Source organism: Trachypithecus francoisi, unplaced genomic scaffold (genome assembly GCF_009764315.1).
Source record: "Trachypithecus francoisi isolate TF-2019V2 unplaced genomic scaffold, Tfra_2.0 Lachesis_group3, whole genome shotgun sequence".
In the NCBI taxonomy this organism is placed as follows: Eukaryota; Metazoa; Chordata; class Mammalia; order Primates; family Cercopithecidae; genus Trachypithecus; species Trachypithecus francoisi.
Genome location: NW_022681468.1, coordinates 156,565,825 through 156,593,242, shown reverse-complemented (window position 1 = coordinate 156,593,242; position 27,418 = coordinate 156,565,825). Strand labels below are relative to the sequence as shown.

The 27,418-nt window shown below is 43.3% G+C and overlaps 1 protein-coding gene across 1 annotated transcript in view; it reads left to right on the top strand.

Moving 5' to 3' along the window:
• RYR3 (ryanodine receptor 3) overlaps positions 1-27,418 on the top strand; it is a 396,626-nt gene that overhangs the window by 319,179 nt on the left and 50,029 nt on the right. The window contains 7 exon segments of the mRNA XM_033190880.1: positions 9,987-10,074; positions 11,055-11,147; positions 19,814-19,984; positions 20,547-20,606; positions 22,103-22,234; positions 22,678-22,790; positions 26,388-26,484. Of these exon segments, the coding sequence (XP_033046771.1) occupies positions 9,987-10,074; positions 11,055-11,147; positions 19,814-19,984; positions 20,547-20,606; positions 22,103-22,234; positions 22,678-22,790; positions 26,388-26,484 (754 nt within the window).

Here is a 27,418-nt window from a genome sequence, read left to right as displayed (position 1 = left end):
TTTTTTCTTTTTTTTTTTTTAAGTTGATGGTGACTGAGGCCAGGATGGTAGCAGTGAAGGCTGCCAGACGTTATCAGATTCTGGGTCTGTTTTGAAAGTAGAACCCGTGGAATTTCCAAATTGGAAATGAGAGAAAAGAGAAGAGTCAAAAGTGATTCCAGGAGTTTTGCCTGAGTACATGGAAGAATGGCCTTTTCAGCAATTGAGGAAGACTGTGGATACATCAGATTTGGCCAAGGTTGGAGTGAGGTTGTTGAGGGGAGGATCAGGAGATCACTTTCAGACATGTTGAATTTAGTTGCCTATCCAGTAGAAAAGTGAAAATGTTGAATGGGTAATTGCATATAAGATCCAGAGTTCAGGGCAGAGGTCTGGTGTAGACATATGCATTTTGGAGTAATCGATACATTTAAGGACTGTGAGACTAGATGAGATAAGTAAAGGATTGAGGAAGAGACAGAAAAGTTCCTCAGTACTAAGAGGTCAGGCAGAAGAAGAGGAACAGCAAATGAGACTGAGAGGGAGAAACCAACAAGACAGTAGGAAAGCCAACAGAATGTTGTATCCTGGGTGCCAACTTCACAAAGAGCTTCCAGAAGGAAAGAATGACCAACTGTTTCGAATGCTCCTGGTAAATAAGATGAGAACTGAGAACTGAGACTGGGCATTATATTAAGTAGCTCATTAGTTATTGGTGACTTTGACAAGAGCAGTGTCTGTGAAAAGTATTGAAGATAAAAAGCCTCTTTGGGATGGGTTAAAAGAATGAGAGAAAAGGACTTGTATCCAGCAATGCAGGCAACTTGTTCAAGTTTTACTCTAAAGGAGAACAGAGAAATGAGACACTAGCTAGAGGCAGAAGGAGGGTGGTCAAGAGAGGAGTTGTTAATATAGGAAACTTGTCAGGTTGTTTCTTCACCAATGGGAAGGATCCAGTAGAGACGGGGGCTACGATCATGTAAGAGAGAGACAATTTCTAAGACAATGCCCGTGAGCAGGCAAAAGGTCAGCCTTAGGAAGTTCATCCACAGCAACAGGCAGGAGGGCAGAGACTGTGGGTGCTGATGCGGGCACACACACACACACACACCCCTGCATTCAGAGAGAGAGAGGTCTTTTGGGGTCCTTTTCTGATTGCTTTTATTTTCTCAGTGAAGTAGGAAGCAAGATCATCAGTTGGGGATGAAGAAGGGGAAAGGTGCTAGAGGTTTGAAGAGTAAAGAGAAGGTATGAGGTGGTTCCCAGGGAGAGTGGAAGAGTAGATGGACCAGGGAAATGCAGGGTGATTACCAGGCAGCATTAAGAGATCTCTGCTCATGAATTTACAGTAAGACCCATTGGCAGGTTGTCTTTTTCTCCAGCCAAATTCAGCTGTCAGATATCAACCAAGAATAGGAAGTAAATTGCATTTAATGAGAGGTGAGGTTTTGCAAAGTGAGTATAACAAAAACAGGTTAGGGAGTTAAGGGTATATGTAAGGGGGTAATTATAAAGATTTATCATGGAATTTAAGCCGGATGAGGAGGAGGACAAAACGTAGAAAGCCTAATGTGCATGAACAGACAAAGGATCAAAGGATTTTTGGAGAGTGGGTACTAGATAGGAGGAAGGTGGTGGTCAGAGAAGTGAAATGCATGGATTTCAGATTATGGGGTTAGGGGAGGTTACAATTATTAGTAATGACCATGGGATTGCATGCTGAGGCAGGTGGAGGGCAAGACCCTTAGAGAAGAAATCAACAGACGAAAAGGCCATGGAACTGGAAAATCATAAACACATATATTGAAGTCACTGAGAATGGAGACCGGTGACATGTTGCGATGAATATTAGTGAGATATGTGCTGAAAGCATGGGTAAAGGAAGGGGAATGGCTCAAATTAGTGGACACCTTGGTATGAGATGAAATTCAAAACGAGACTTACAGAGATACTTCATGCTGCGTGTCTCTGTTCTGACATTTGAGCACCATTTAGAGAGGAGAGGTGGAAAACAGCACAATATAATGAACTTATCCAAACCTGCTGCTCCCTATTCTCAAGGCCTCTTCCCCCAACCTGAGTCCTTCAGGAGGGTCACCCAGAATCCTCATTCTCCCCCTGTCCCTTGCCTTCAGCCCTTCACACTGACTCTGTGCACCTTCCCTTCTCTCCCATCAGTCAGTCCCCTGGGGTGGTGGTCATATGCTGTGCTGGACAGGCTGCGTATCCCAGCTCACCGTCATCACTCCTATTCTACAGAACTTCAAAGGTTGAAAATCTCTAATGTCATAATTAGGAAAATTAATTCATGTCATAAGATAAATTTTTAATGTAAGTCACTCTTTCCCCAGTGTTCATTTGGTGCACAGAATTTAGCTGAGTCAAAATAAATAATTAAACAACAATTATATGAGAAATGTGAAGGCTTGTGGGAATATAAGTCTGCAAAATCATAAAGCTATTGATAGGATGAACACAGACATTTTCATTGTGTCTTATGGTATGATCCTTACCCTATTTGTGGGTTTTGTTGCTTTTTTCCCTGCAATCAAATATGTGTCAGTTGTCCAAGTCCATTCTCCAGTTCTCCAGCACCAATTGGGTATCCAACAATCCAATTTAATTCTGACAGTAACTATGCAGAGTTAGTGCAGATCCCACAGGTTAAGGGCTCAGTTCTGCAAGACTGTTCCACTTCAGACACCAGCCACAAATGAGTTGCCCAGGCTACTCACACTTCTGCCCAGTGAACTGCAAATCCCATGGTTCTCATGACCTGGTTTGATAATTCACTCAAGTCTGATAATTCACTGGAGTAGCTTATAGAACTCAGGAAAGCACATTAACAATTACAGGCTTGTTAGAAAAGAATCAACTCAGGAACATTCAAATGAAAAAGACGCATAGGGAAATGTATGGGCGTAGGGGAGTGCAGGACCTCTGTGTCCACGCTGGCACACACCACCCTCCCAGCCCATCGATGTGTTTACCAACCTGTAGGTTCCCTGCATCTCATCGTACGAGCTTTTATGTAAGTTTCATTGGTAAATCATTGGCCATTGGTGATTGAGATTGAACTCAATCTTCAGCACCTCCTCTCTCCCCAGAGGTAGGGAGTGAGGCTGAAAGTTCCAACCCTCTAACCATGTGCTTGGTCTTTCTAGCAACCAGCGCCATCCTGAAGCTACCTAGCCCTTCCCCACTCAAGAGTCACTTCATTAGCATAAACCCAGGTATGGTCAAAGGTGCTCGTTATATATAACAAAAGAAACTCCTATTCCTCAGGAAATTCCATGAGTTCTAGTAGCTCTGTGCCAGGAAACAGAGGCAAAGACTAATACATATTTTTATTATACCATACCCTTCTAAAATTTAAAACACTAAAATACAATTTGCAAATGTTTAATTTTAAGGTACCCATTATAGATATTGAAGGGATGCAGAAATATTTGGGGGAACATTGAGTAACTTTTGAGTGGTAACCCATTCTGCCACGGGCAAGAAATGGGCCTGGATATACTCATTTTAGCATTTATTTTAATTTATTTTATGAGGCAAATTGTACTTACTATTTAAAATAACCTAATTAAGATTACTTATATTTAACATTCCAAAAGAAACACTTTACAACAACACCTTACACACACACATACGCTCGCTCGCGCTCTTTCTCTCTCTCTCTCTCTCTCTATATATATATATATATACACACACACATATATAAAATCTTATCTTTCCTTACCTATCTATGGGAAATTGTAGTCATTTTCACACACAGAAAAAACCCTGCTTTTTTGAGGGTCATTTTAGTCATTTCCCCATCATAATAATGTTAGCCGTGTAGAGAAGGAAATTGCCAGAGTTTGAAGTGAAAAATAAAAGTAGAGTAAAGTTGCTCCTGGAATAGCTCTTTAATTGCATTTGTCACTATTGACGATCAAGACTCAAGACAGAGTATGTTATACTTATGCAGTGTTTGACAGTTGCTAAAAATGGCAATGTCAGAGAGTCTTTGAGATCATCATTAATTCATTCATCCCCACTTTTCAATCTGTTCTTCCCAGAGCATCACGGTCATATGAGCCGTGCTGAGAAATACAGCCTTCCAACATGAGTGCCTTTACTTTCTTCAGGTCCTCTCTTCATCCAAAAAATGAGCTGGCTTTGAATTACGGAATCGTGGCCTTGGCAGGGTTGTTAGAGGTCACCTCATCTTACCTCCCAGTGGATGGAGAAATACCCCTTCCTTTTTCCTATCGTGACTTTCTGCCTCTGGTTATTGGGAAAGTGGAGGGCAAAAGACAAGAGGGACAGCATTGCCATGCATGCAATCCCATTCTGGTTTCAGACGGTTCAAACCATGTGAGCTCAGAGGATAACTCCTACCTATCAGCTCTGATTTCACTCTCCAGAACCACACAAAATTACTCTAATCCCCCTTGTGGCAGCTCTTTAAATATGTAACAGAGCCATCTTGGGCTTTCCTCTTCCCTGCTTTTTCTTGTCATGTGAAACCTCTGTGCTCTTTTCTGCCCTGCCACAGCAGTGTGTGAAGTTTCTTTGGTGTCTGGAATACTCTTCTGAAGAACGGCTTCTGTTGATCAGTGTCCAACCTGAAGCTGACCCAGAATAAGCAAGAACCAGTTGTGGTGTACTCAGTGCGGGGCACATAAGTGCTTCGCTTCCTTTTGCGAGGAGATAAAAGTCAAGATGTATTAAAAAGTCTCTCTTTCTTTTTTTTTTTTTTTTTTAGACAGAGTCTCACTCTGTTGCCCAGGCTGGAGTGCAGTGGCATGATCTTGGCTCACTGTGACCTCTGTCTCCCAGGTTCAAGTGATTCTCCTGCTTCAGCCTCCTGAGTAGCTGGGACTCCAGGTACACGCCACCAAACCTGGCGAATTTTTTTTGTATTTTTAGTAGAGACAGGGTTTCACCATGTTGGTCAGGCTGGTCTTAAACTCCTGACCTCAGGTGATCTGCCTGCCTCTGCCTCCCAAAGTGCTGGGATTACAGGAGTGAGCCACCGCACCTGGCCTAAACAAGTCTCTCTTTCTAAAAGGCAGTCAGCTTCCTAGGCCCCTTCCTGGGAGTCAGAAATATTTGGAACTTAGCACTGAACTTTAAATAGTGAGATTTTTGGTGAAAACCTCTCTCTCAAACTGTTGAAGGGAGTTAGAGTAAATCCCATGCAGCAACTACCTCAGGCTTGGTCTTCTGGGGGAGGCTTTGGAACAAAGCTGAAAAAAGCTCTTACCTCCAAAGTAGACATGCTGACTGTGAACACAGGAGCATGGCTTTAGTTTCTTTCCAAACCTGATCATTTGTCCGTTGTTTTTGTTTTGTTTTGTTTCTGTTTGTTTGTTGGTTTGTTTTTTTTGGGACAAAGTCTCGCTCTGTCGCCCAGGCTGGAGTGCAGCGGCGCGATCTCAGCTCACTGCAACCTCCACCTCCCGGGTTCAAGTGATTCTCCTGCCTCAGCCTCCCTAGTAGCTGGGATTACAGGCATGCGTCACTACACCTGGCTAATTTTGTATTTTTAGTAGACACGGGATTTCGCCATGTTGGTCAGGCTGGTCTTGAAGTCCTGACCTCAGGTGATCCACCCGCCTCGGCCTCCCAAAGTGCTGGGATCACAGGCATGAGCCACTGCGCCCGGCCCCATTTGTCTTTTTGAAAATGAAAGTCTAAGTCTTCATACTCCTGCCACCATCCAGGATTCTGTTCCTATGCTTCTTGTTTTTTTCTGCGACTGTGCTCAGTTATTTCATCCACTTGGGTTGCTGCTGCTCTTTTGGTTGTTGTTATAAAGTTAAGGGGTACAAGTACAGTTTTGTTACATAGATACATTGCTTAGTGGCAAAGTCTGGATTTTTAGTGTAACCATAACCCAATACAAAAACCTCTCTGGAAAATAGTATGGAAATTTCTCAAAGAACTAAAAATAGAACTACTATTCAATCCAGCAGTCTCACTGCTAGGTATCTACCCAAAGGAAAAGAAATCATTATATCGAGTGGATACTTGCACTCATATGTTTAAGGCAGCACTATTCACGACAGCAGAGAGATGATATCAACCCAAGCATCCATCAATGGATGCCTGCATTTAAAAAAAAGTGGGATACACATACACACACACACAGTGGAATACTGTTTAGTGATTAAAAAGAATGAAAGCGTGTCTTTTGTAGTAATGTGGATGGATTGGAGGCCATTATCTTAAATGAGACAACTCAGAAGCAGAAAGTCAAATACCACATGTTCTCACTTAGTGGGAGCTGAATCATGTGTCCACATGGGCATAGAGTGTAGAATAATAGACATTGGAGATTCAGAAGGGTTGGATGGAGCTGAGGGATGAGAAATTACTTAATGAGGACAATGTACCTTATTCGAGTGATATGGCAGAATCTCTGACAGTTACCTCTAAACCCAGCCTTCTTCTCTGCCTACAGCTTTGAGTTTTCCAATTGCCTTTTGGCCAGCAGTGCAGATGTTAAAAGAGACCCACAGATCAGCTAGGTATCTACAAGAAAATCAAGCGACTAAATATTGACAGAGATGGTGAATCCCATAGGAGACTGGGATCAAGCAGGAGAAGCACCTTGTTGCATTAATTGGGGGCAGAGAGGGTATGAGTGAATATGAAAAGCTGGGTCAGGATCTTCCGTTCACCCACAAACACCTTCCTTGACTTGCGTGCCTAGGGGAAAACCTTTAATGAGATGTTTTTCATTGCACTTATCACTCTGAACTTGAAGAAAGAACCTCAGTAGAGATAAAGAGCAAATATCTGCCTCTTAGAAGAGGGGTGGCCAAAGAGAAATATGTTCAGCTGAAACTGCATTCTCACACGAAGGCAACAAGATGAAAATCCTTTTCCTTCTCCCACCAGGAAACCATAGTTACTCAAGATTTTGTTCCTGATGCTCTTGCTCCTCACAGTCCCTGTGGCTGTGCTTTTCCTTGGCTAGATAGGATATGACCTTCACCTTTTCCCACTGAAGGCGTCTCGAAAACCTATGAAGCTCATTTAAACCAAAACACTAAGGGATGAACAGCTGGTAGTTCTGATAAAATTTGACATTTGACCCTGAAAAATCAATAGGAAAGAAATCAGAAAGCATTGCCAACTTCAAGCCTCAAGTTTGAATTGCATTTGGCTGCTTATAATGGAGAATTGGCTATAGTGGCTTAAACAAATGAGAAATTTAATCTCACACAGAAAAGAAGTCCAAAGATAGCTCAGCTAGGGCCAGTATTGTTCCTCGTTAGAAAGCCTCATTCCTTTGTCTTTCTTTCTTTCTTTCTTTCTTTATTTATTTTTTGAGACTGAGTCTTGCTCTGTGGCCCAGGCTAGAGTGCAATGGCACAATCTGGGTGCTCACTGCAACCTCTGCCTCCCAGGCTCAAGCGACTCTCCTGCCTCAGCCTCCTGAGTAGCTGGGATTACAGGTGCCCACCACCTTGCCCAGCTAATTTTTGTATTTTTTTTTTTTTTTTAGTAGAGACAGGGTTTCACCACATTGGCCAGGCTAGTCTCGAACTCCTGACCTCAAGTAATCCACCCGCCTTGGCCTCTCAAAGTGCTGGGATTACAGGCGTGAGCCACCGTGCCCAGCCTCATTCCTTTGTCTTTATATCCTCAACATTGCCTTCCATCTTTGAAGTTACTTTATGATATAATAAGCCAATTAAGAGTTCCATCCACCATATTTTCATTCCAGACAGGAAGTAGGAAATCAACAGGAGAAAGGCAAAAAGGCACCTTCAGCTATCTGATCCTTTCTTAGAGATTTATTTCCAGGAGGCCCATCCAACAACTTCTGCATTCATTGTATTGATCAGAACTTAGTTACATAGCTGTAGCTCAAGGGAAGCGGGGTAATGTGATCTTTAGCAGGGCACAGTGCCACCCTGAACAAAATGGGGTTTGTTACTATGGAAGAAGAGGAGAATGAGTATTGGGCAGACAACCAGTAATGCCAGCTATATAAAGGAGAGGCTGCTTGAATCTGAAAACAAGAGAGATTACATAAGAATGTCCTTGAGGCTGGAACCAAGGGCAGTAAGGAATTCAGGAGATAAGAGAAGGATCCCAAAGTGATCTTGGCCTCATGAGTCTTTATATTTCTTAGCCTGGTGCTCCTCACGAATGGGTAGGAGGTACAGGCTACCCACAATTCAGTCTGATGTCCTAGGGCTTAGGGAACTGGCTTTTGGTAGCTGTTACCCTACATGGGGCAAGAGGCATCAGGTTTTTCAGACCATTTTGAGACACAAATTTTTTTACCTTAAGAAAGACAATAGTTTAACTTGTGTCACTCTGATATTGCGATATAATAAATATGTATTTGCTCTTCATCCCTGCTTCCTGGCACAGAGCTTCTAAAACTCATGGAATTTCCTGAGGGAAAGGGGTGAAAGGAGCATCTTGTTATTCATAATAAGCCCCTTTCGACCATACCTGAGTTTATTCTAATGAGGTGACTCTTGGAGAATGGAGACTGGCTGCCAGATGTACCAATTCTGCAGTTACAGGGTTGGGACTTTGAGCCCTACCACCATTTACCCTCCCCTAACCTCTGGGGAGAGGAGAGGGGCTGCATATTGAATTTAATAACCAGTGGCCAGTGGTTTCACCAATCATGCCTAGATAATGGAGCCACCACAGAACAAAAGCCTAAGCTGTGGGGTTTGGAGATGTCCATGTTGCTGAACACATGAAGGTACTGGGAAGGTGGTGTGTCTGGAGAAAGCATGAAAGCTCCCTGCCTCTTCCCCCATACCTTGCCCTATGCATTTCTTTCATTCGGCTATTCCTTGGTTATGTCCTTTATAATAAACTGGTGATAGTAAATCCAGTATTTTCCTGAGTTCTGTGAGCTGCTCTAGCAAATTATTGAACCCAGTGAATGGGTTGGTTGTAGCCAATTGGTCAGAAGTACAGGTCACAACCTGGGACTTGAGACCGGCATCTGAAGTGAGGGGCAGGCTTGTGGGTCTGAGCCCTTAACCTGTGGGGTCTGCACGAACTCCAGGTAGTTAGTGTCATACTTGAAGTGTAGGTCATTCAGTCAGTGTCTGAAGAGTTGAAGAACTGTTTTATATGAGAAAACCCCCACATGTTTGATATCAGAAGTGCTGAGCAGAGAAACAGTGGGGTTTTTTTTGTTTGTTTGTTTCAGTTAGTTTCAGGTCTCTGTAGACATTTGAAAATGGCAACTTACCCAGCCCTTGGAAGTATAATTTAATTTGAATATGTAAGCCACTTCACTGCAAGACAGCTTATAGAAACAACTGAATTCCTGAAACTGCAGTTCAGCCTTCTTGGTGCTACTGCAAAATTTCTTAACTATTTTTTTTTATGAATAATGCTTATTTATAGGGAATCTTCAAACCATTTTAGAGGGCATAGATGAGGATAATTGATCTCTGCTTATACACTTCAAATCACAGTGAAAAACATATTATCTTACAAAATTTCATTGATAAAACTGGCTTTAAAGGAAAAAGGGGTGGGACATGAACTGTTGAGAGTGCTCAGAATTTCAGAGGTTTGACGATGACAAATGTCAAGGACAAGGTTAGATGTCATAGCGACCAAGACTTGCCTACCTTTGCTAGCCTTATATATTAAGGGAAGCATCTCCCAAAACTTAGAGCTGAACCTTAATCTACTAATCAGTTTAAAGAAAAAACATAACCTACTTTTGACCATTTTGAAATGTTGATATCTGACATCAGTTTGCTAAGGTAATTCTTGAATCCTTTGGCAAATGGAAATGATTATCGTAGATCCTTCAAGAAATCTACCGTAATTATGTGCCTATATCTAAATGTTTTAAGGAATATATTGCTATTTAGTCTCCCTGATTATTGTTTTCATATGAGAATGCAGTTTGATCTGGATAAATGCTTGTCGCCAGTGTTGGTATAATTTTTAGGGTGTGAATACTTTAATCCCTACTGATTTTCAAATGCCTATTCATTTACTTTTGGACCCAGATCTAACTGGCTGAAAAGCCCTGATGCTGATTCTGACCAGCTGTTCCGCATGGTGGCAGAAGTCTTCATCCTGTGGTGTAAATCTCACGTAAGAACACATTTGGGCCCTGGGTTTAGAATGGCTGTGAAAGCTGCAGACCTTGGACAACTGTTGATGATAAAAAGTCAAACGCTGTAAAATATTCGAAGAGATGTATTCTGAGCCATATGTGAGGACCATGACCCATGACCCTGCCTCAGGAGGTCCTGAGAACATGCGCCCAAGGTGGTTGGGTTACAGCTTGACTTTATACACTTCCACGGGACAGAAGTTACTGACAGGTGTAAATCAATAAATGTAAAGTATACCTTGGTTTAGCCTGGAAAGGCAAGACATTTTAACAGGGGTAGGTAGCGGGCGTCCGGGTCATAGGTGGATTCAAAGATTTTCTGATTGACAGTTGTCAATCTGAGTTAAGTATCTGAGTTAAGACAAAGGATTGTGGAGACCAACATTCTTGTTATGTAGATGAAGTCTCCTACGTGGCCACCCATAGAGACAACAGCTGACAAATGTTTCATATTCAGACATTTCAAAGGTGCTAGGCTCTCATTTAATCTCTTGAAGATCAGGAAAAGACCTGGAAAGGGAAGGGGATTCTCTACAGAATGTGATTTTTCCCCACAGGAGAGACAGCTTTGCAGAGCCCTTTAAAAATATGTCAAATAAATATATTTTGGGGTAAAATATTTTTATTTCCTTCAGGGCCTGCTCTCTGTCTTGTGATGCTATACTAGAGTCAGGTTGGAATTTGGTGTCTTATTGCTACCAAGAGTATTCTGTCAGTCTTAAGATCTCTATTTTAATGTTAATGCTGGTCATATGCCTAAACTCTAAAAGGGAGAGGGTATAATGAGACATGCCTGACCCCGCTCTTCCCATCATGGATGAATTAGTTTTTCAGGTGTCTTTGGAATCACCTTGGCTGAGAGGAGGGGTCTATTCAATTACATGGGGAGCTTAGAATCTTATTTTTGGTTTACAGAACTTTCTTGTAATGTTTGCTCTTTCAATTCTTTCCTGCTTAGAACTTCAAGAGGGAAGAGCAAAATTTTGTGATTCAGAATGAAATTAATAATTTGGCATTTTTAACTGGAGACAGCAAAAGCAAGATGTCAAAAGTAAGTCCTTAGAAATCAGTTCCAAAAACTCTTCAACCTTAACCTCAGCCATGACTTGGATATATTTCATATTTTCTGGGGATTAACACTGTACTGCATTTAGATCAAACTACATAACCAACAGTCTCTGCTGCTGTTTCTTTGAGAACGAACCAGAAGAAACTGCTCTCAAATAAGCGTGGTCATCACATTTTATGAATAAATAGCTGCTTGTATGTCAAAAAGCTTAAGTTTCAAGACTTGCCTAAGGCATTTGAGAGGTCTCCAAAACAAAAGCTGCTGTTAGTGGTTTTAAAATAGAACTACTTCCTGTGTAGTGGGGATACAGAAATACACATGCCTAGAGCCACCTTTCGATAGCTAGGAAAAAATTACCTTGCTTTGTAGATTTTGACAGCACGTACTCTTACATCATGCTTGTTTTCCTCCTATCTGTAATATTCAATACCTGTTGTATTTCAGCTGTGTTGATCTCTTAATGCCTTCTGTTTCTTTTTCATGACAGTTGCACTCAGAAAGCCAAACATTTGTCCATTTCCTTAAGGAAATGTTTGAGAAAGGGCATATCAGACATCTCTCTGAAGACAGAGTAACCTAGAGAGAGGAGCATAGCAGGAATACAAGCAGCACAAGTTAGCCTCCCAGCTCCTCTTACATCAGCTCTGCACACTGAGGCTTCTTTATTTTGATTTAAGAGACTTCTCAGACATACTCCAAGTGTACATTCAAAATCAAAGCCTACTTAAATGTGATTTTTCTTACCCTTGACTCCATATCCCCAAGAAATGTGCCTCAATGAGGGTTGATTGTATATGTCAAGTATGAGTGACATGTGATACCTGAGATGTGCATCTCTCTCATTGCTGGTACAGTGCTGCCTTTGAGGAACATCAAAGTGGAGTGTGCATGGGGACCCTCAGAAGTAAAAGTCAGCTCTGGAAAGATGAGAATCATGGGTTTGTAACAAAGCCCTTGGGCATCTTTCCAAATAACCATTTGGGATGGAGGTCTCATATATAAGCTGCAGACAAGGGGCTGGTATGACACCAGAAACGAAAACTTTAGCACCTGGAGCTCCAGCAAGCATAGCTAACTCTGGTCAGTTGCAATCAGTCTGAGCTTTCTGTTGCTTTTATTTATGTTGGCACATTTCTTCCAACATGCAGAAGTTGACTGTTAGAGTTTATAATATACTCTATACACTTCTAGTATGCATTGCTTGATAAAGTTTGACAAACAAAATTACATACATACAAAGTAGAGCAATCATCTTCATGAGGAATCTTTGCTGCAGAGGGATCCTTTCTACTTTAGTTTTATTTGATTTTCCAAAATTCATTTTGCATTTGTCTTTTGGTAAACACATCTACTGTCATATGATGTAGATGAGGTTGGGTTTTTCACATCCACCTTTCTGGGACAGCTAGCTTATCTTAAGTTGCCTCTGCAGGTCTTCTTACAGGTATCACAGCCTCTTCTTTGACTCACCTACCTACAGAAAGTCAATAAATCCCAGACAGATACCATACTATCTTTTTTTTTTTTTTTAATTTTTTGAGATGGAGTCTCACTCTGTTGCCCAGCTGGAGTGCAGTGGCGTGATCTCAGCTCTGGGTGACCTCCGCCTCCCAGATTCAAGCAATTCTCCTGCCTCAGCCTCCCAAATAACTGGAGCTACAGGCACATGTCACCACACCCAGCTAATTTTTGTATTTTTAGTATAGATGTGAAGTTTCGCCGTCTTGGCCAGGCTGGTCTCGAACTCCTGACCTCAAGTGATCCACCTACCTCGTCCTCCCAGAGTGCTGGGATTACAGGCATGAGCCACAGCTCCTGGCCCAATCTTCAAATTGGGGTAGATTCAATGGCTCAGGACTGAACTAGCTAGCATCCATTGGGATTGTCAGGGAGCGATCACAAAGCAATGGAAATGACTCTGATACCAGGACTTGGATCCTGGATGAGCAGAAATGGCAAAGACATCTCAAACCTCTGGTAATGAATGAATGCTCAAGGTCCTTGGGTTTACATTTGGAAAAAGATGAGGTAACAGAAAATGGCATTTCAAAACCCACCTACTAACAAACTAACCTGACATTGTGTTCATTCACATCAGCAAATGAGGAAAAGGGGGTGTTTGTTTCTTGACAAAGGATGGTCATTTCCAGAAGGTGGGCCTCTTCCTTGCTGGTCCGGTTAGTCTGTAGAGGCATAGTCTTTTGTTTCATTTCTGTTGTTGTCATATGCCAATTATTTCTGAGCCACATGGGATAGGGTCAAAATTACAATGTAATGAATGGAAAAGAGGACACTCCCTAGATGTTGAATAATATTTGCCATGGTCCTCAGGGTAACAAGTATTCATGTTGTTCCTGTTGCTGAGTTGAGACACAGTGTAGTGGTAAATACACCAGAACGTGAAAGGAAGCTAAGTCTTCCCCCGGCCCAGCTGTTGGCTGGAGCTACACCTTGCATCATTCACTTAACTCCTCTGGGTCCCAATTTTCCAATCTGCAGAATGGGGTTGAGCTCACTACCTGACTTCTCCCAGCTCTACTAAGATGTTCTGATTTAAAGTGAGTTTCAACAGTATCTCTAGGATAGAATAACATTTGAGAAATGTAGTGCATTATTTCAGACAAAGAGATACCATGCCTCCAATAAGCAGTAACTCATAGCCATTTCTGGTATTTTTTGGTTGTGGAACTACATACTGAGGGGTTAGGGGAGGAGTATTCTTCCTCATCAGTTGACTCCCTATTGCGTCTGCCTCCCTGCAATTAGGTGTTCTCTCTACTACCTGATCTGAACAGTGACCTGTATTTGCTTTTATCTCCACTCTTAACTGAATTCTGGTGTTGTAAAAATGAAGTTAGCCTCAGTGCATATGGCAGGCTTTGTGGAGCTATGTGTATGTGAATGCCCTATGCCACACACACCACATATGCCATTGCGAATGGAAAGGCAGTGGAGAAAATATACAGTGAGCCACGCTGTTACTACTTGATGAGTCGAAGGTTAGTTCGAAGATAACGTTGTTTTTCTGGGGCAGTCAAAGCAGATTTTGCTTGTGAGAGCTCATTGTATATTTTGTGTATATAACACCGGTTTGCGAATGTATGTTACGCTAAATGTAACTAAGCTGAGCAGGTGTTTTTTGTTTGGTTTTGAAACTTTTTTTGTTTCTGGAAAAATGACAGCAGCTTCCTCAGAAGGGAATGGTAAGTTAGAATGTGTTCAGCCCAAGAAATGCCAGTTCCTTGACCAAGGTTATAAGCAATAAAATAAAAAAAAGTGTCATGATGCAGGAAATATTAGAGTGCTGTATAGTTCAGAGCCACTCCACTGCGTGAAGCGTGATTTCAGTGGATCGAAAAAGGACAGGCAATACTTTAGAAGCTATCTTTGAGTTTTTCAAGGGCATTCACACGAATTTTCTTGCTCATTCTCCCTCTTTCATTCCCTCCCCTACCACTTTTCTCTCTTTTTTTTTTTTTTGAGATGGAGTCTCACTCTCGCCCAGGGTGGAGTGCAGTGGCGCGATCTTGGCTCACTGCAAGCTCCGCCTCCCGGGTTCACGCCATTCTCCTGCCTCAGCCTCTGGAGTAGCTGGGACTACAGGCGCCCGCCACCACGCCCGGCTAATTTTTTGTATTTTTAGTAGAGATGGGGTTTCACCGTATTAGCCCAGGATGGTCTCAATCTCCTGACCTCATGATCTGTCCACCTTGGCCTCCCAAAGTGCTGGGATTACAGGCGTGAGCCACTACGCCCGGCCTTCCCTTTTGTTTTTATTCTCTTTGTTCTTGCACTTCTGCTGTGTACTCACAGGCATGTGTGCATACTCTGTCTCTCTCTCTCATAAACGTGCACACGGAAACGCACGCTCATCCTCTTCCTCTCCCCTCCCCGCCACCGTTTCACCCTTCCCCTTTTCTCCCCCCTTCCCCTCCCTTCTCTCCATCTCTGCCTCTTTCCACCATTTCTTCCTTCCCTTCTGCCCTCCTCTCACTCTACCTCTTGCTTCTCATTCTCAGACTGACTGACAGAAAGTCTTCTTTTCCTCTGTCTAATGTTGGGTTGACTTGTCATCGCTTCAGTTACCTTCTCAGTGGGACAAGAGCTTCCCATGGCCCAGGCTTGCCTTTGTTCAGAATTCTGCCTGACACCAGCTCTCCCTGTGCCGTCCCCTTGTGATGTGTCCCCAGAGTCACTTACCCCACAAAAGCCTGTGTCTGTCTTTTAAGTTCTACACACAAAATCAACTGTCTGATTATAAGCTAACTACTGGTGATAGTTTATGATGTGTGGGGAGATGAAACGATTTTGAAGGTATGGGAATCTGTAAATTCCTATTAAGAAAATGAAACATGGGCCGATGTGGTGGCTCATACCTGTAATCCCAGTACTTTAGGAAGCTAAGGACGGAGGATCACTTGAGGCCAAGAGTTCAGTAAGAGCCTGGGCAACATAGTGAAACCCTGTCTCTTAAGAAGAAAAAAAAAAGGACGAAAGTGAAAGAAAATAAAATGTTTCCACCACCAACTTTTTAAAAGCATTTCATTAGAAAATTGCAATGAGTTAACTAATCTTAGCAATATGTGACAGAACAAATAAAATTAGAATCTGTAGCCCCAACCAAAGGTATGTTTAAAGGTTGTAGCACAAGAAGGGAAACACTCCATCTTTTAGGTTTTTTGGTGATCATGAATTACTTTGGATATTCCTAGAGTACTTTCTGTTAATAAATCTTCCTTTTTCCTTTTTTTTTTTTTTTTTTTTTTTTAAGACACAGTGTCCCTCTGTTGCCCAGTCTGGAGTGCAGTGGTGTGATCGTAGCTCACTGTAACCTCGAACTCTTGAGCTCAAGTGGTCCTCCTGCCTCAGCATCCCTAGTAGCTGGGACTATAGCACACACCACCACACCCAGCTGAATTTTTTTTTTTTTTTTTTAGTAAAGACAGTGGCTACGTTGCCCAGGCTGGTCTCAAATTCCTAGCTTCAAGTGATCTTCCCACCTCGGCCTCCCAAAGTGCTGGGATTACAGGCATGAGCCAGTGTGTCTGGCCTACGCTACTTTCTTTTAACATAAACACAAGCATTGCCCCTTAGCTCAGTTCTCCCCTCTCTGTAGCCACAGATGTGCTGGAGTTGCTAATGTGGTGGGTAGAAGGAAGAAAGAAAATTGGGCTCTTTGGTTACGTGACCGATTGTCTATAGCCCACCCAACTGAAAGGAGGGAGGTAGAAGGGCAGGGACTTCAGATTTGGCCACCTACAAGAACACTCTAGATCTAAAGACCAGCCTGGGTCGGGTCTGAGTGCCACACAGTCTGGAAGGCTGCCTCTGGGTTGACCTTACCTGAGAAGTAGATTGCTTGGTCTGGATGTAAGTCCTTTGACCAAATTAACCTCCATCCTAACCTCCCACTCACTCTTCATGCCATGCTCAACTGGCTTCTAGAAGCATTGAGTTTCTGTTGTGTTGGCTGAGAAATGGGGGCTAAGAAGCTATAACTAACATATAGTGCCTTATGCCTTAGAGCCCTGCTTTTACTGACTGACTCTTCTCCTTGTTTCTTTTCTTTTGTCTTTCCACACAGGCCATGCAAGTAAAGGTACAGGTCAAATGCATGATGTGTCTTTTCTGTCCTAGTATTAGAGATGCCAGGCTCTGGCCCCCTCTGCACTGTGATCACCATGGGGGTGGTACAGAATGGATTTTCCCACCTGGAGGTCCCCCAGGCCTGCTCCAGGGAAGACAACTGCCTGTCAAAGAGTGAATGTAGGCCTACCCACCCTTGGAATGGGGAAGCCGGGAAAGCCAGCCAAGCCTCACCCTAACCGAGGTCTCCTTGCTATCTCTGCTCCCTTCTCCAGCTGCCCTCTTGGCAGCCAACACACTAACAGAGATAGGGATGACTGACAGGGCTTGAGAACCCACTACTCCTCATGGTGCTACCCAGGGTCAGAGTCCTATTTTTTATTAGTGGTCTCAGCCCTTTCACACTGTAGATGTCCTGCCTCCTGTATAAGGCTCCCATGATTGAAAGAGAGTCTTCCAAAGACTACCCTGAGAGAATTTCCCAGTTACAGTTTCAGGTTATAACTGAACATTTTCTCTTCCTCTTAATTAATGTGTGTCAGCTGCCATTCTCCCAAACCCTCCGCTCTACACTAGGCAGTGAAGAAGCGGAGATGCACAGGAACCAGGGTACATGCAGCTCTTAGGAAAGGAAGATGGAGCCCAGGCAAGATAGACTTGCATCTGCATAGCTCAGAGGCTTCTTTGCTGTGTGATCTTGGAAAACTTGCTTAACTCCCCTGAGCAATCCCAGTCTCATTTACAAAACTGGTTAATATTTCAGGGGTTTGGGGAGGATCATAGATGTTTTATATAAGTAGCAGGCACATTGGAGTCATATTGCATATGCAGCATTTATGGTTAGAAGAACATGAGATCAGCCCAATCAAATAGAGAGTGAGCAGGAAACAATTTAGATTGTGTAATCAAATCCACATAGTCACACTTTTGAACATATTTATTCGATTGCATACTGTGTATTACCATTTATATTTTACATGTATACATACGTAATATCACATAGTTTATCTACATGTAACAAGGTTCTATGTTTTATGGATAATTTGAAACATTTTCAAGGGTAATTTAGACTATAAATGAGTTTTGCCCTGAGTCGCAACCTTTAGCATTTGAAACCTGGTTGCAGAATGGTGAGGAGCTCAGCAAGCACTCAGCCAATGACAGTCGGCACATGCACAGTCTGTGTGTGAGGCAGCTTTCCCTTCCTGCTGTTTTCTGGAACACCAGGAGCCTCCTCCTCTTAACCCCGTTTCTATCCCTCTGTTTATATTTCTTACTGCCCCTCCCACTGCTGTCCAGGGGTTGACTGGTGTTTTGGAGCACTGGACATAAGGTACCCCTGCAACCAATAGAATTTTCTGGCAGTGTTTGGCCAGACTGGGGTTCTGCTGGCCAGGGATTTTGCTGTGGTTTTTGTGATACTGGGATGCAATCACCTGAAAGTACAGCCACCGCAAGTGCTGAAAGAATTGACGCTCTTCTTGAGAGTGTCCATTAATCATTTTGAAACTCTTTTGCCATTTGGAAAGCAATTTAAAGAGAATAGACCCAACACAGTGTTAATTCTGACCCTACTCTTCTCTTCCAAAAGCCTTTTCCCATAAAATGAATTCTGCCCAAGCCTAGGAGGACCAGGTCTTGCATGCCAGTTCCAGGGGAGGCATCTGGCATGCTCCCAGAGCCCTGTATCTGTATGCCATGATAAACCACCGTGCTGCCCCCTCATTGCTGCAAACACGTCATGGTATCTCATGGCACAAAACTGTGGTGAGCACCACTTCCTTCTTTCCCGGAGTGCCTGACTTGCTTCTGGCTACCCAGCCCTCCCCACTTCCCGCAGGTGCCCACTGAGGCCCAGTCCTGCAAGCACATACCACATGAGTGGCTCTGCTTCTCTGGAACCTGGAATCATGAAAACGGAGTCACTACAGAGCCTTGTTTACTTGAATCCACCTGGACCCACCATGTGATTTCCCTGTGCTGGAGATGCTGAGGGTTCTGAGTGGGTTGCCTGGGGCTCCTATTGTGGCATAGCCCAGTGCATTGGATTCCTCTCTTTTTTTTTTCAATGTTTTATTTTGTTGTTGTTGTTGTTGTTGTTGAGACTGAGTCTTGCTCTGTTGCCCAGGCTGGAGTGCAATGGCGTGATCGCAGCTCACTGCAACCTCCGCCTCCTGGGTTCAAGTGATTCTCCTGCCTCAGCCTCCCGAGTAGCTGGGATTACAGGCACGTGCCACCACCACACCCACTAACTTTTGTATGTTTAGTAGAGATGGCGTTTTGCCATGTTACCCAGGCTGGTCTCAAACTCCTGACCTCAGGTGATCCACCCGCCTCGGCCTCCCAGAGTGCTAGAATTACAGGTGTGAGTTACCGCACCTGGCCTGGATTCCTCTCTTAAAGCCACAACTTCACTGAGTGAACTCTCTCTGAAAAGGATGAGAAGGCATAAGCCAAAAATGGATACGAGCTTCCATGGATTGAGGAGTTCCTTTCTTTCCTGTCTGCAGTGTTTCTAACTTTCCTTCAGCTGGATTCCAAAGCAGCCCTACTTTAGATTTTCCTTTTCTTGTAAGAATTTGCATTGGCTCGTGGTGGAGAGGCTACGTGAGGTGCTCCAAAACACCAGCTTCAGCTTTGGAAACACAGAGCAATTATTCTGTGCTGGATGCTCTTTCACATTTTTAGTGATTCCCCAGCATCAGAATTCTCAGAACTTTTCTGGGGCCATTTTTGTCAGTTACCAAATCATTCTTTTTGTAGAACACCAGTTTACTTGTTCAGTCCAGAAGTGAGTGAGCAAAGACCATAGGCATCTGTGATGTGTGTTTAGTTATGTGGTTCTGTGTGCATGCGCAGAAGAAGGCTCAGGGTTATGGCTGGTCTTTTATGGCTACCTAATTTGTCTTCGTTCAACACACTCTTTTCACTGTCCTTTGAAGTGTAGTAAGGCCCAGCCTATACTGACAGGGCCACAAGGAGGCAGGCTGCCTCTGACAGGAGGCCGTTCCTTTGGGAGAATCACTAAGCCCCTCTCTGTTTATTTCAACATCATCTCCTAGTCTGGAGGACAAGACCAGGAGCGGAAGAAGACAAAGCGGCGGGGAGACTTGTATTCCATCCAGACCTCCCTCATCGTGGCTGCACTCAAGAAAATGCTGCCTATTGGTTTGAATATGTGTACTCCAGGCGACCAGGAGCTGATCTCCCTCGCAAAATCACGATACGGCCATGTAAGCTGCCTGTCTGCCTGGGCTGAATGTGTGATCCAGGTGGTGTAGTGATAGGCGTTCAGCCCCTGAAGGCTTAGTCCTCCTCCTCTAGGGGTCGGGGAGCAGATGAGCAGAAACTAATGTGTATGGAGGCAACGTGCCCTCATCTTTAAAACTGGTTTGGAGATCGAGACCATTCTGGCTAACACGGTGAAACCCCGTCTCTACTAAAAAAATACAAAAAACTAGCCGGGCGAGGTGGTGGGCGTCAGTAGTCCCAGCTACTCGGGAGGCTGAGGCAGGAGAATGGCGTGAACCCGGGAGGCGGAGCTTGCAGTGAGCTGAGACCCGGCCACTGCACTCCAGCCTGGGTGACAGAGCGAGACTCCGTCTCAAAAAAAAAAAAAAACTGGTTTGGAAGTCAGTGTGTGCCCAATGGGACAAATCTCTGTAATATCTTTTCTTTCATTCTTCTAATAAAGATCCCAGCAAAACTGTGCATTGACTCTCCACACATCCCCGTATGCTACTTGACAGTTCCATGGTGATCTCCAGGAATAAAATGTGACATCTCTTTCCACAGAGGGACACAGATGAAGAGGTCAGAGAACATCTGCGGAACAACTTGCACTTGCAGGAAAAGGTGATGACTCGGGACAGCAGTGAGAACTTACATGGGCTTTCCTTCCGGCTGGAGGCTTCCGGCTTTTCACTTCCTGTACTCATGCTTCTTATATATTCCAAAAACAGTTTTGGGGTATTTGTGTTTAATCGGTAGGACTAGCTGTCTCTTTTTATAATTATTGTTTTAAAAATTTACTGGTACATAAACTGCCCTTAATTTGGGGGTTGTTTTGCCCTTAATGTTTGTGCTTAGCTATTACAAAGAGGATGCAAAGAGGCATCCAATGAAGCATCTATTCCAGTTTCCCATTATGTGAATGTCAGGCCACAGCAGCGGGGTGGAGATTAGGTCTCAGAATTTACTGACTGTAAGTCTTGTTAAACAGTGCAGTGGACACCTGGGGGAAGTTTTAGCACCTCTTGCTCTAAAGAGATTTTGAAACAAAATAATTTTGTGTCTAGTTGGTACAATACAAAAAATATAATTTTCATTTTAAAGGCTATTTGAGATGTTTTAAAGCCTATGAATCTGAATTACTCTTTCCTCAAATACATTATGCCCTGAGATAGAGAACTAAGCCAACACAGAAAGTCTTTCCTTTCTACCCCAAACAAATAGGAATGGTGGATAAAATATATTAGAAAAAAAAAAAAAAGGCCATAAAAAGAATTCTCAAGGGCCAGAAAAAAAAATCTTAGGGGCTTGGTTTTTTAATAATTGCAAAGGAAGAGGAGTGTGGGACCTAATTACCCTAATTACCCACACTATGCATAAATACAGAGCAAGAAACTTCCATAAAGTTAGCCTTGAACCAGTAAAACCCACAAATATTCCACAGAGAAACCCGTTAAACCACTTGGAGAGCCTCCACCTCCTAAAATATAAGCTGAGATGCCAATAGGTAAAATTCTTCCTGAAGACAAGCTCATATTCTTTTTAAATTACAAAGAGCACATCAGGAGATCTATTAGAAAGTCAGCATATGAAACAGAAGAATTCAACCATAAGGAGCTATTGAAAGAGATGTAAATGTAAATATAATTAAAACATTTAAAGAGATATAAAGGAAGTAATCGAACCCATAAAACAATAATTGGATGCTATATTTTTAAAAAGGAGAAGGGGAGATGGGTTTGAAAAAAGACTTTATAGTCATTATAAAAGTAAAAAATAATCGTTGAAATTAAAAACCTAATAAATGGGTTAAAAATAGGCTACACATAGCTGAAATAAGAATTCATAAATTAGAAGAGTGCTTTAAGGAAATCATCCAAAATGCAACACAGAGAGATGACAAGGTAGAAAATATGACAGAAGCATTAAGAGACATAGAAGTTAGAATGGGAAGTTCCTATACAGTGTCTATAGTGTTCCAGAAGATAACTGAGAGAATGAAAGTGAAGCCATAATAGAAGGAGTCTTGACTCCTACGGAACCCTGGTAGGACCAAAAGGCTTCTTCAATATAAGAGGTACAGGAAGTTCCTCATCTTAGGAGTATGCTTCAATTTTCAGTCTGATGACCCAGCTGTAAAATGGCAACTGAACCTCTACAAGGATGTTCTGAAGAGTGAAGAACCTTTCAATCCAGAAAAGACAGTGGAGCGTGTGCAGAGAATTTCAGCAGCTGTCTTCCACCTGGAACAGGTAAGGAGCATCTGCCCTGAGGAATGGGGAAGCAGAAACACCCTGGACAGTACAAAGCTCCTCTCCACACATAGGGCTGAGAAAACAAGGACCAAGGATGATCCCGGATCACCCCCATGTGCCATCTCGATGCCCTGTGATAGCAGACCTCTCCATTATTTCCCCTGCCAGTGTTCTGTGCATTCTTGCCGTTAGCTCAAATGCCCTATTTAAGTCCCCTACCATTAGTTAAGCTGCTATTAGGCAATAAATGACTAAAATTGGGAGAAAGAGGAACACCTAAGACTTTTGCAACTGAAATATCTGCTCCTAGGTGCATTTTGCTAACTGCAGTTGAGAAGCCAAAATTCTTCCAGAATGAAGAAATCTGGGCTACAGGTGACTAGCTCCTGCCACCAGAAGATCAGCCCTAATGTGCACCAACCCATGTGATCTCTTCTCAGGTGGAACAGCCTTTGAGGTCCAAGAAGGCCGTCTGGCACAAACTGCTATCAAAGCAACGGAAACGGGCAGTGGTGGCCTGCTTCAGGATGGCTCCTCTCTACAACCTGCCCAGGCAAGTATTTTGTCTTTTTTTTTCCTGGCATGTAAGCCAGCAATGGGAATGGAGGTATCCTCCCACAGCCGTGCTCTCTCACTCTTAATCCAAGGAATAGAAATTGGAATCCTTGGCCTATGGAGCTATTGCAGTCTGCATAGTATAAGGGCCTGGCTAAGACAATCAAGCATAAAAACTGAAACCGGATGAGACTCTCTAGAGCCCATTCCTGTCAGGTCCACCATCTGTACCCCAAAGTCAGCCAAGTAAGCATATGGAAGTACACTACTTTTGCTGAGGTGGGATTCTTGGTTAGCATGTAAAAGCTTCTGGAAAAAAAAGAAACTTTTCAGAAACGTTTTACCCCAAATGCCATCAACAGGTCCAATAGTATTTCTCTGCTCAGGCACTTGACACTAAAATCACTGTTTCCTCAGCAGGTACAGAAATGTAACTTGAAAATCACTTAGTACAGTGTACTAGCTGTCAAAATATAGAAAGGCTGGAGATATCTCAAGAGGCTTGCCAGAGACACAATGCCTTTGGGTGTTTTAGCTTATACTTTGAAGTAAAATATATTTGAAGCTTTTTCTGAAAAGTTTGGGACATATCCTTGTCAATGTAGGGAATAGTGTCAATGACAGACTGGCCCAGAGTTGACCACCCAGACTGATTCAGTGTCTTTGGTGATATGATAACATTCCTGTCCTCAGACTCATTGCAGAGTGGGTGTGGTCGGGTCTTCAGTCAATTAAAAAAGCTAGTAATTGAATATCAGCCTCCGTTTCATTGACTTATCAAATCAGGAGGAATATTCTCACTTGCTCAGGGAAAATAAGCTGGTTTAGACAAGTGTATACTCTGAAGCTTATGTGAATCAATGTGTTTCTTTGGGATATCAGATAAAGGGCTATTCCTATGCTTGACATTTTGTTTTCATCAAATTGTGGATCTTGGCCATCATTTGTCCAGAGTAGCCTATAACCTCATCCTGAGCCAACTGACCGCCTGGGCTTTCTTAGTTAGGGTCTTTGAAGATAGTTAAGAATGATGGTCTCGGCCGGGTGCAGTGGCTCACTCCTGTAATCCTCGCGCTTTGGGAGGCTGAGGCGGGCGGATCACTTGAGGTCAGGAGATTGAGACCAGCCTGGCCAACATGGTGAAACCCTGTCTCTACTAAAAATACGAAAAAAACTTAGCCAAGCATGGTGGCGTGCGCCTGTAATCCAAGCTACTTGGGAGGCTGAGGCAGGAGAATCACTTGAACCCGGGAGGTGGAGCTTGCAGTGAGCCGAGGTCGCGCCACTGCATTCCAGTCTGGGCGACAGTGAGACTCCATATCAAAAAAAAAAAAAAAAAAAAAAAAATCAATCAGGCTTGGTTGTGGGAGCCTGTAATCCCAGCTACTCAGGAGGCCGAAGCAGGAGAATCACTTGAACCTGGGAGGCGTAGGTTGCAGTAAACTGAGATAGCGCCATTGCACTCCAGCCCGGGCAACAGAACGAGACTCTGTCTCAAAAAAAAAAAAAAGAATCATGGTCTCTGAGACACATACCTGCTCCAACAGATCTCTTTCAAGAAAACAGATTACTATCTTTGGAAAAGAATGAGGCACCACCAAATCAAGTAGAATTCCTGAATGAAAAGCTGAAAAACAAGCTCGAACAGTCCTGGGCATTAAGGCTGCTGAAGTGCTGACAGAAAAGTGAGATTCATAGCCTGTTAGAAAAATCAAAAGTGTGTAGAATTTGTGTTTGTTTTCTGGAAGTGTCAAAACGTCAGAAAGTGTTTCCTTCCCTAACTGGTTGAGATTTCCACCTGACATTGTGCTGAGGTGGCCTCCAAAAGAGCCCAGCTCTAAAGCACGTGTTTCTAGGAGCAGAACAGCTAGGCAGAAATTAACATCTCTCAAAAACAAGCATTGTTTTCTAAATCCACTGAAGATATTAGTACCATGCATATCTGGGCTATACTTTCGGTAGTTTTACTCTGTATGGGTAAGAGTAAGTCACATTCACTATGTCCTTCATGAAGCATGACCGTCCCTAACCCAGTTGTTTTAGAGGAGCTGCTGTGGGTGATCTCTCTAGCACGGAGGACTGTAAGTAGATTTCATAACAACAACAGAGAAGCTGATGATGGAGACAACTTCTCTTCTCCACCTTGTGATCCTCTAACTACGTAGAATCTCCCAAACTAAAGGGCTAAAGGGATTTCTTTTATTATGTGGAAACTTTCTCTGATGCTAGCTTTTAAAAGAAAACTTGTATGCTTCTCTCCAGACACAAAATTAATAATTTCTTCCTGAGCACCTTTCAACAAGTTTGGCTGGAAAAGGTTAATGAAAAAACTCAGTATGACAGGCTTATACCCATTTTAATGGTAATGTAACCTGTGGAGAGACCTGCTCATTCTCTGTACACTCCTCCTTTATTGACCATGATTTAACGTTACCATAAAAACACGAATTTGTACAATTTTCAGGAAGAATTCTGATTGGTCAGATTTGAAGAAAGATGGCAAGGGCTGTGTTCTACCAAAAACCATGACCAGGGCTTAATGACTCTGGTGTGGACTTTTGTCTTCCTCCCCTCTCCTTCCCTCCTCACCACTGTCCTCACATTTTGTAAACACTTGGCTGCTTTTGCTTTGCAGTGGCTAATACTCCCAGAAGTCAATCCTGGCTTATCAGGAGTGGCTCGTGCCAGTTATTCAGTGCACCCACATACCAGGGACATAACTAGAATCCATGAGGCACACAGAAAATATGCCAATGACGTAACGTGCTTAAACCTTGCCTTGTTAAGTAGAAGCTGGAGCACCTCACCAGTGTGGTTACTTGGAGAATGAAAAGAAGCCACACTTTGGTATTTTGGTATCTCTAAGATGAAACCACTGATCATCCGTATGACTTAGATTGGATTACCTAGAAGGGTGATCAGCCTCAAGGAATACCGAAATTGCCATAGGAAGCAAATACTTCAGGACTGTCACTTGGCCTCGTGATTGATTTCTCCCTGGAGAGGAAATGTGATAAAGACTCTATGAGGCCGGGCGCGGTGGCTCACGCCTGTAATCCCAGCACTTTGGGAGGCCGAGACGGGCAGATCACGAGGTCAGGAGATCGAGACCATCCTGGCTAACACGGTGAAACTCTGTCTCTACTAAAAATACAAAAATTAGCCCAGTGTGGTGGCGGGCACCTGTAGTCCCAGCTACTCGGGAGGCTGAGGCAGGAGAATGGCGTGAACCCGGGAGGCGGAGCTTGCAGTGAGCCAAGATCGCGCCACTGCACTCCAGCCTGGGTGACAGAGCAAGACTCCGTCTCAAAAAAAAAAAACAAAACCCTATGAGAACAGAGTAGGATTACCGATAACTGCCATGTCTTGCTAACCACTGTCATTTTCAGAAGATGCTCTAATATTCAAGACTCGTCATGGTAGAGGGTTCTGGTTTCTTTGAAGTGAGCTCTGTGGTATGCTACTGGCTACCCTGACCAATCAGAAGATAAGAATTGTACAAAAGTCTGTCCTGCTTACTAACCATTAACTGCCCAAACTAAAAGAACAAGTTCCATGGATCGCTCTTGACCTCCCTCTCACCCCTTCCGCTCAGGCACCGCTCTATTAACCTCTTCCTCCATGGCTATCAGAGATTTTGGATAGAAACAGAGGAGTATTCCTTTGAAGAGAAACTAGTACAGGATTTGGCTGTAAGTACTGACTCCCCTGGGAGCAGATATGGGTGTGGTTGAATTTGATTTCTGAATTCACGGGTGTGGTTGTAACAGTTAAACATTCACAAGGAATCGTGTGTATACATTTAAAAAGCACTAACTGTGTAAATGCTCAGAGGAGGCCCTGCTAATGGTCATAGGAGCCAGAGGATGAATATTCCCTTGGAGTTGCTAATACTATCATCATCATCCTCATCGTCGCTGTTAACAACTAATATTTCTTGAAATGCGCAGCCATGTCATGGGGGGTTCATGCTAAGTGAAGTTTTGAGCACCGTTGGTTGCAGGAGGCCACCCCAGGCATAGCCCCACATTCCTACTCAGTAGTTCTGCTTTGGGGAAGGTGCATCTAAATACCCTTCCTGCATCTTACATTTCTATATTTGGTCTTTCAGAAAATTTGGCATGCCTTGTCTCTAACAGACTTCATGCTCTAAAGTCACTTAAAATGACACACAAGAGGATGACTTACTGCAGAGGTGCCACAGAGCCTCATTCTGGTTCGGAGAGAAAATAAGCCCTCCTCCTCTCTGGCCAGCCTGTGGTTCTTCTTCTCCTTCTCCCACAAACCTTTTTCTCTTATCACGCACTCTCTCCATTCATCTTGTCCCGTGTTTCTGATAGTCACTCTTTTCTGAATGTCTTTCTATCTTCCCCGTCACCCTCTGTTTCTTTCCTTCTTTTTTAAAGCCTTTTCCTATTGTTTTCCTTCCCTTTGTCTTTATGTCTTTCATTCTTCTCAAATATTCCTGTTGGTGAGAAAGACACTCTGTTGTTTTTCTCAGTTTCTTGATGAGTGTGAAGGTGAAAATGAGCGTCATTTCAGCCCTCTGCTTCCCCTGAACCACTCACACAACCCATGTAGTTCTCACCAATTTACCAAATACGATCCACCCTGCTGGCTCTGCCA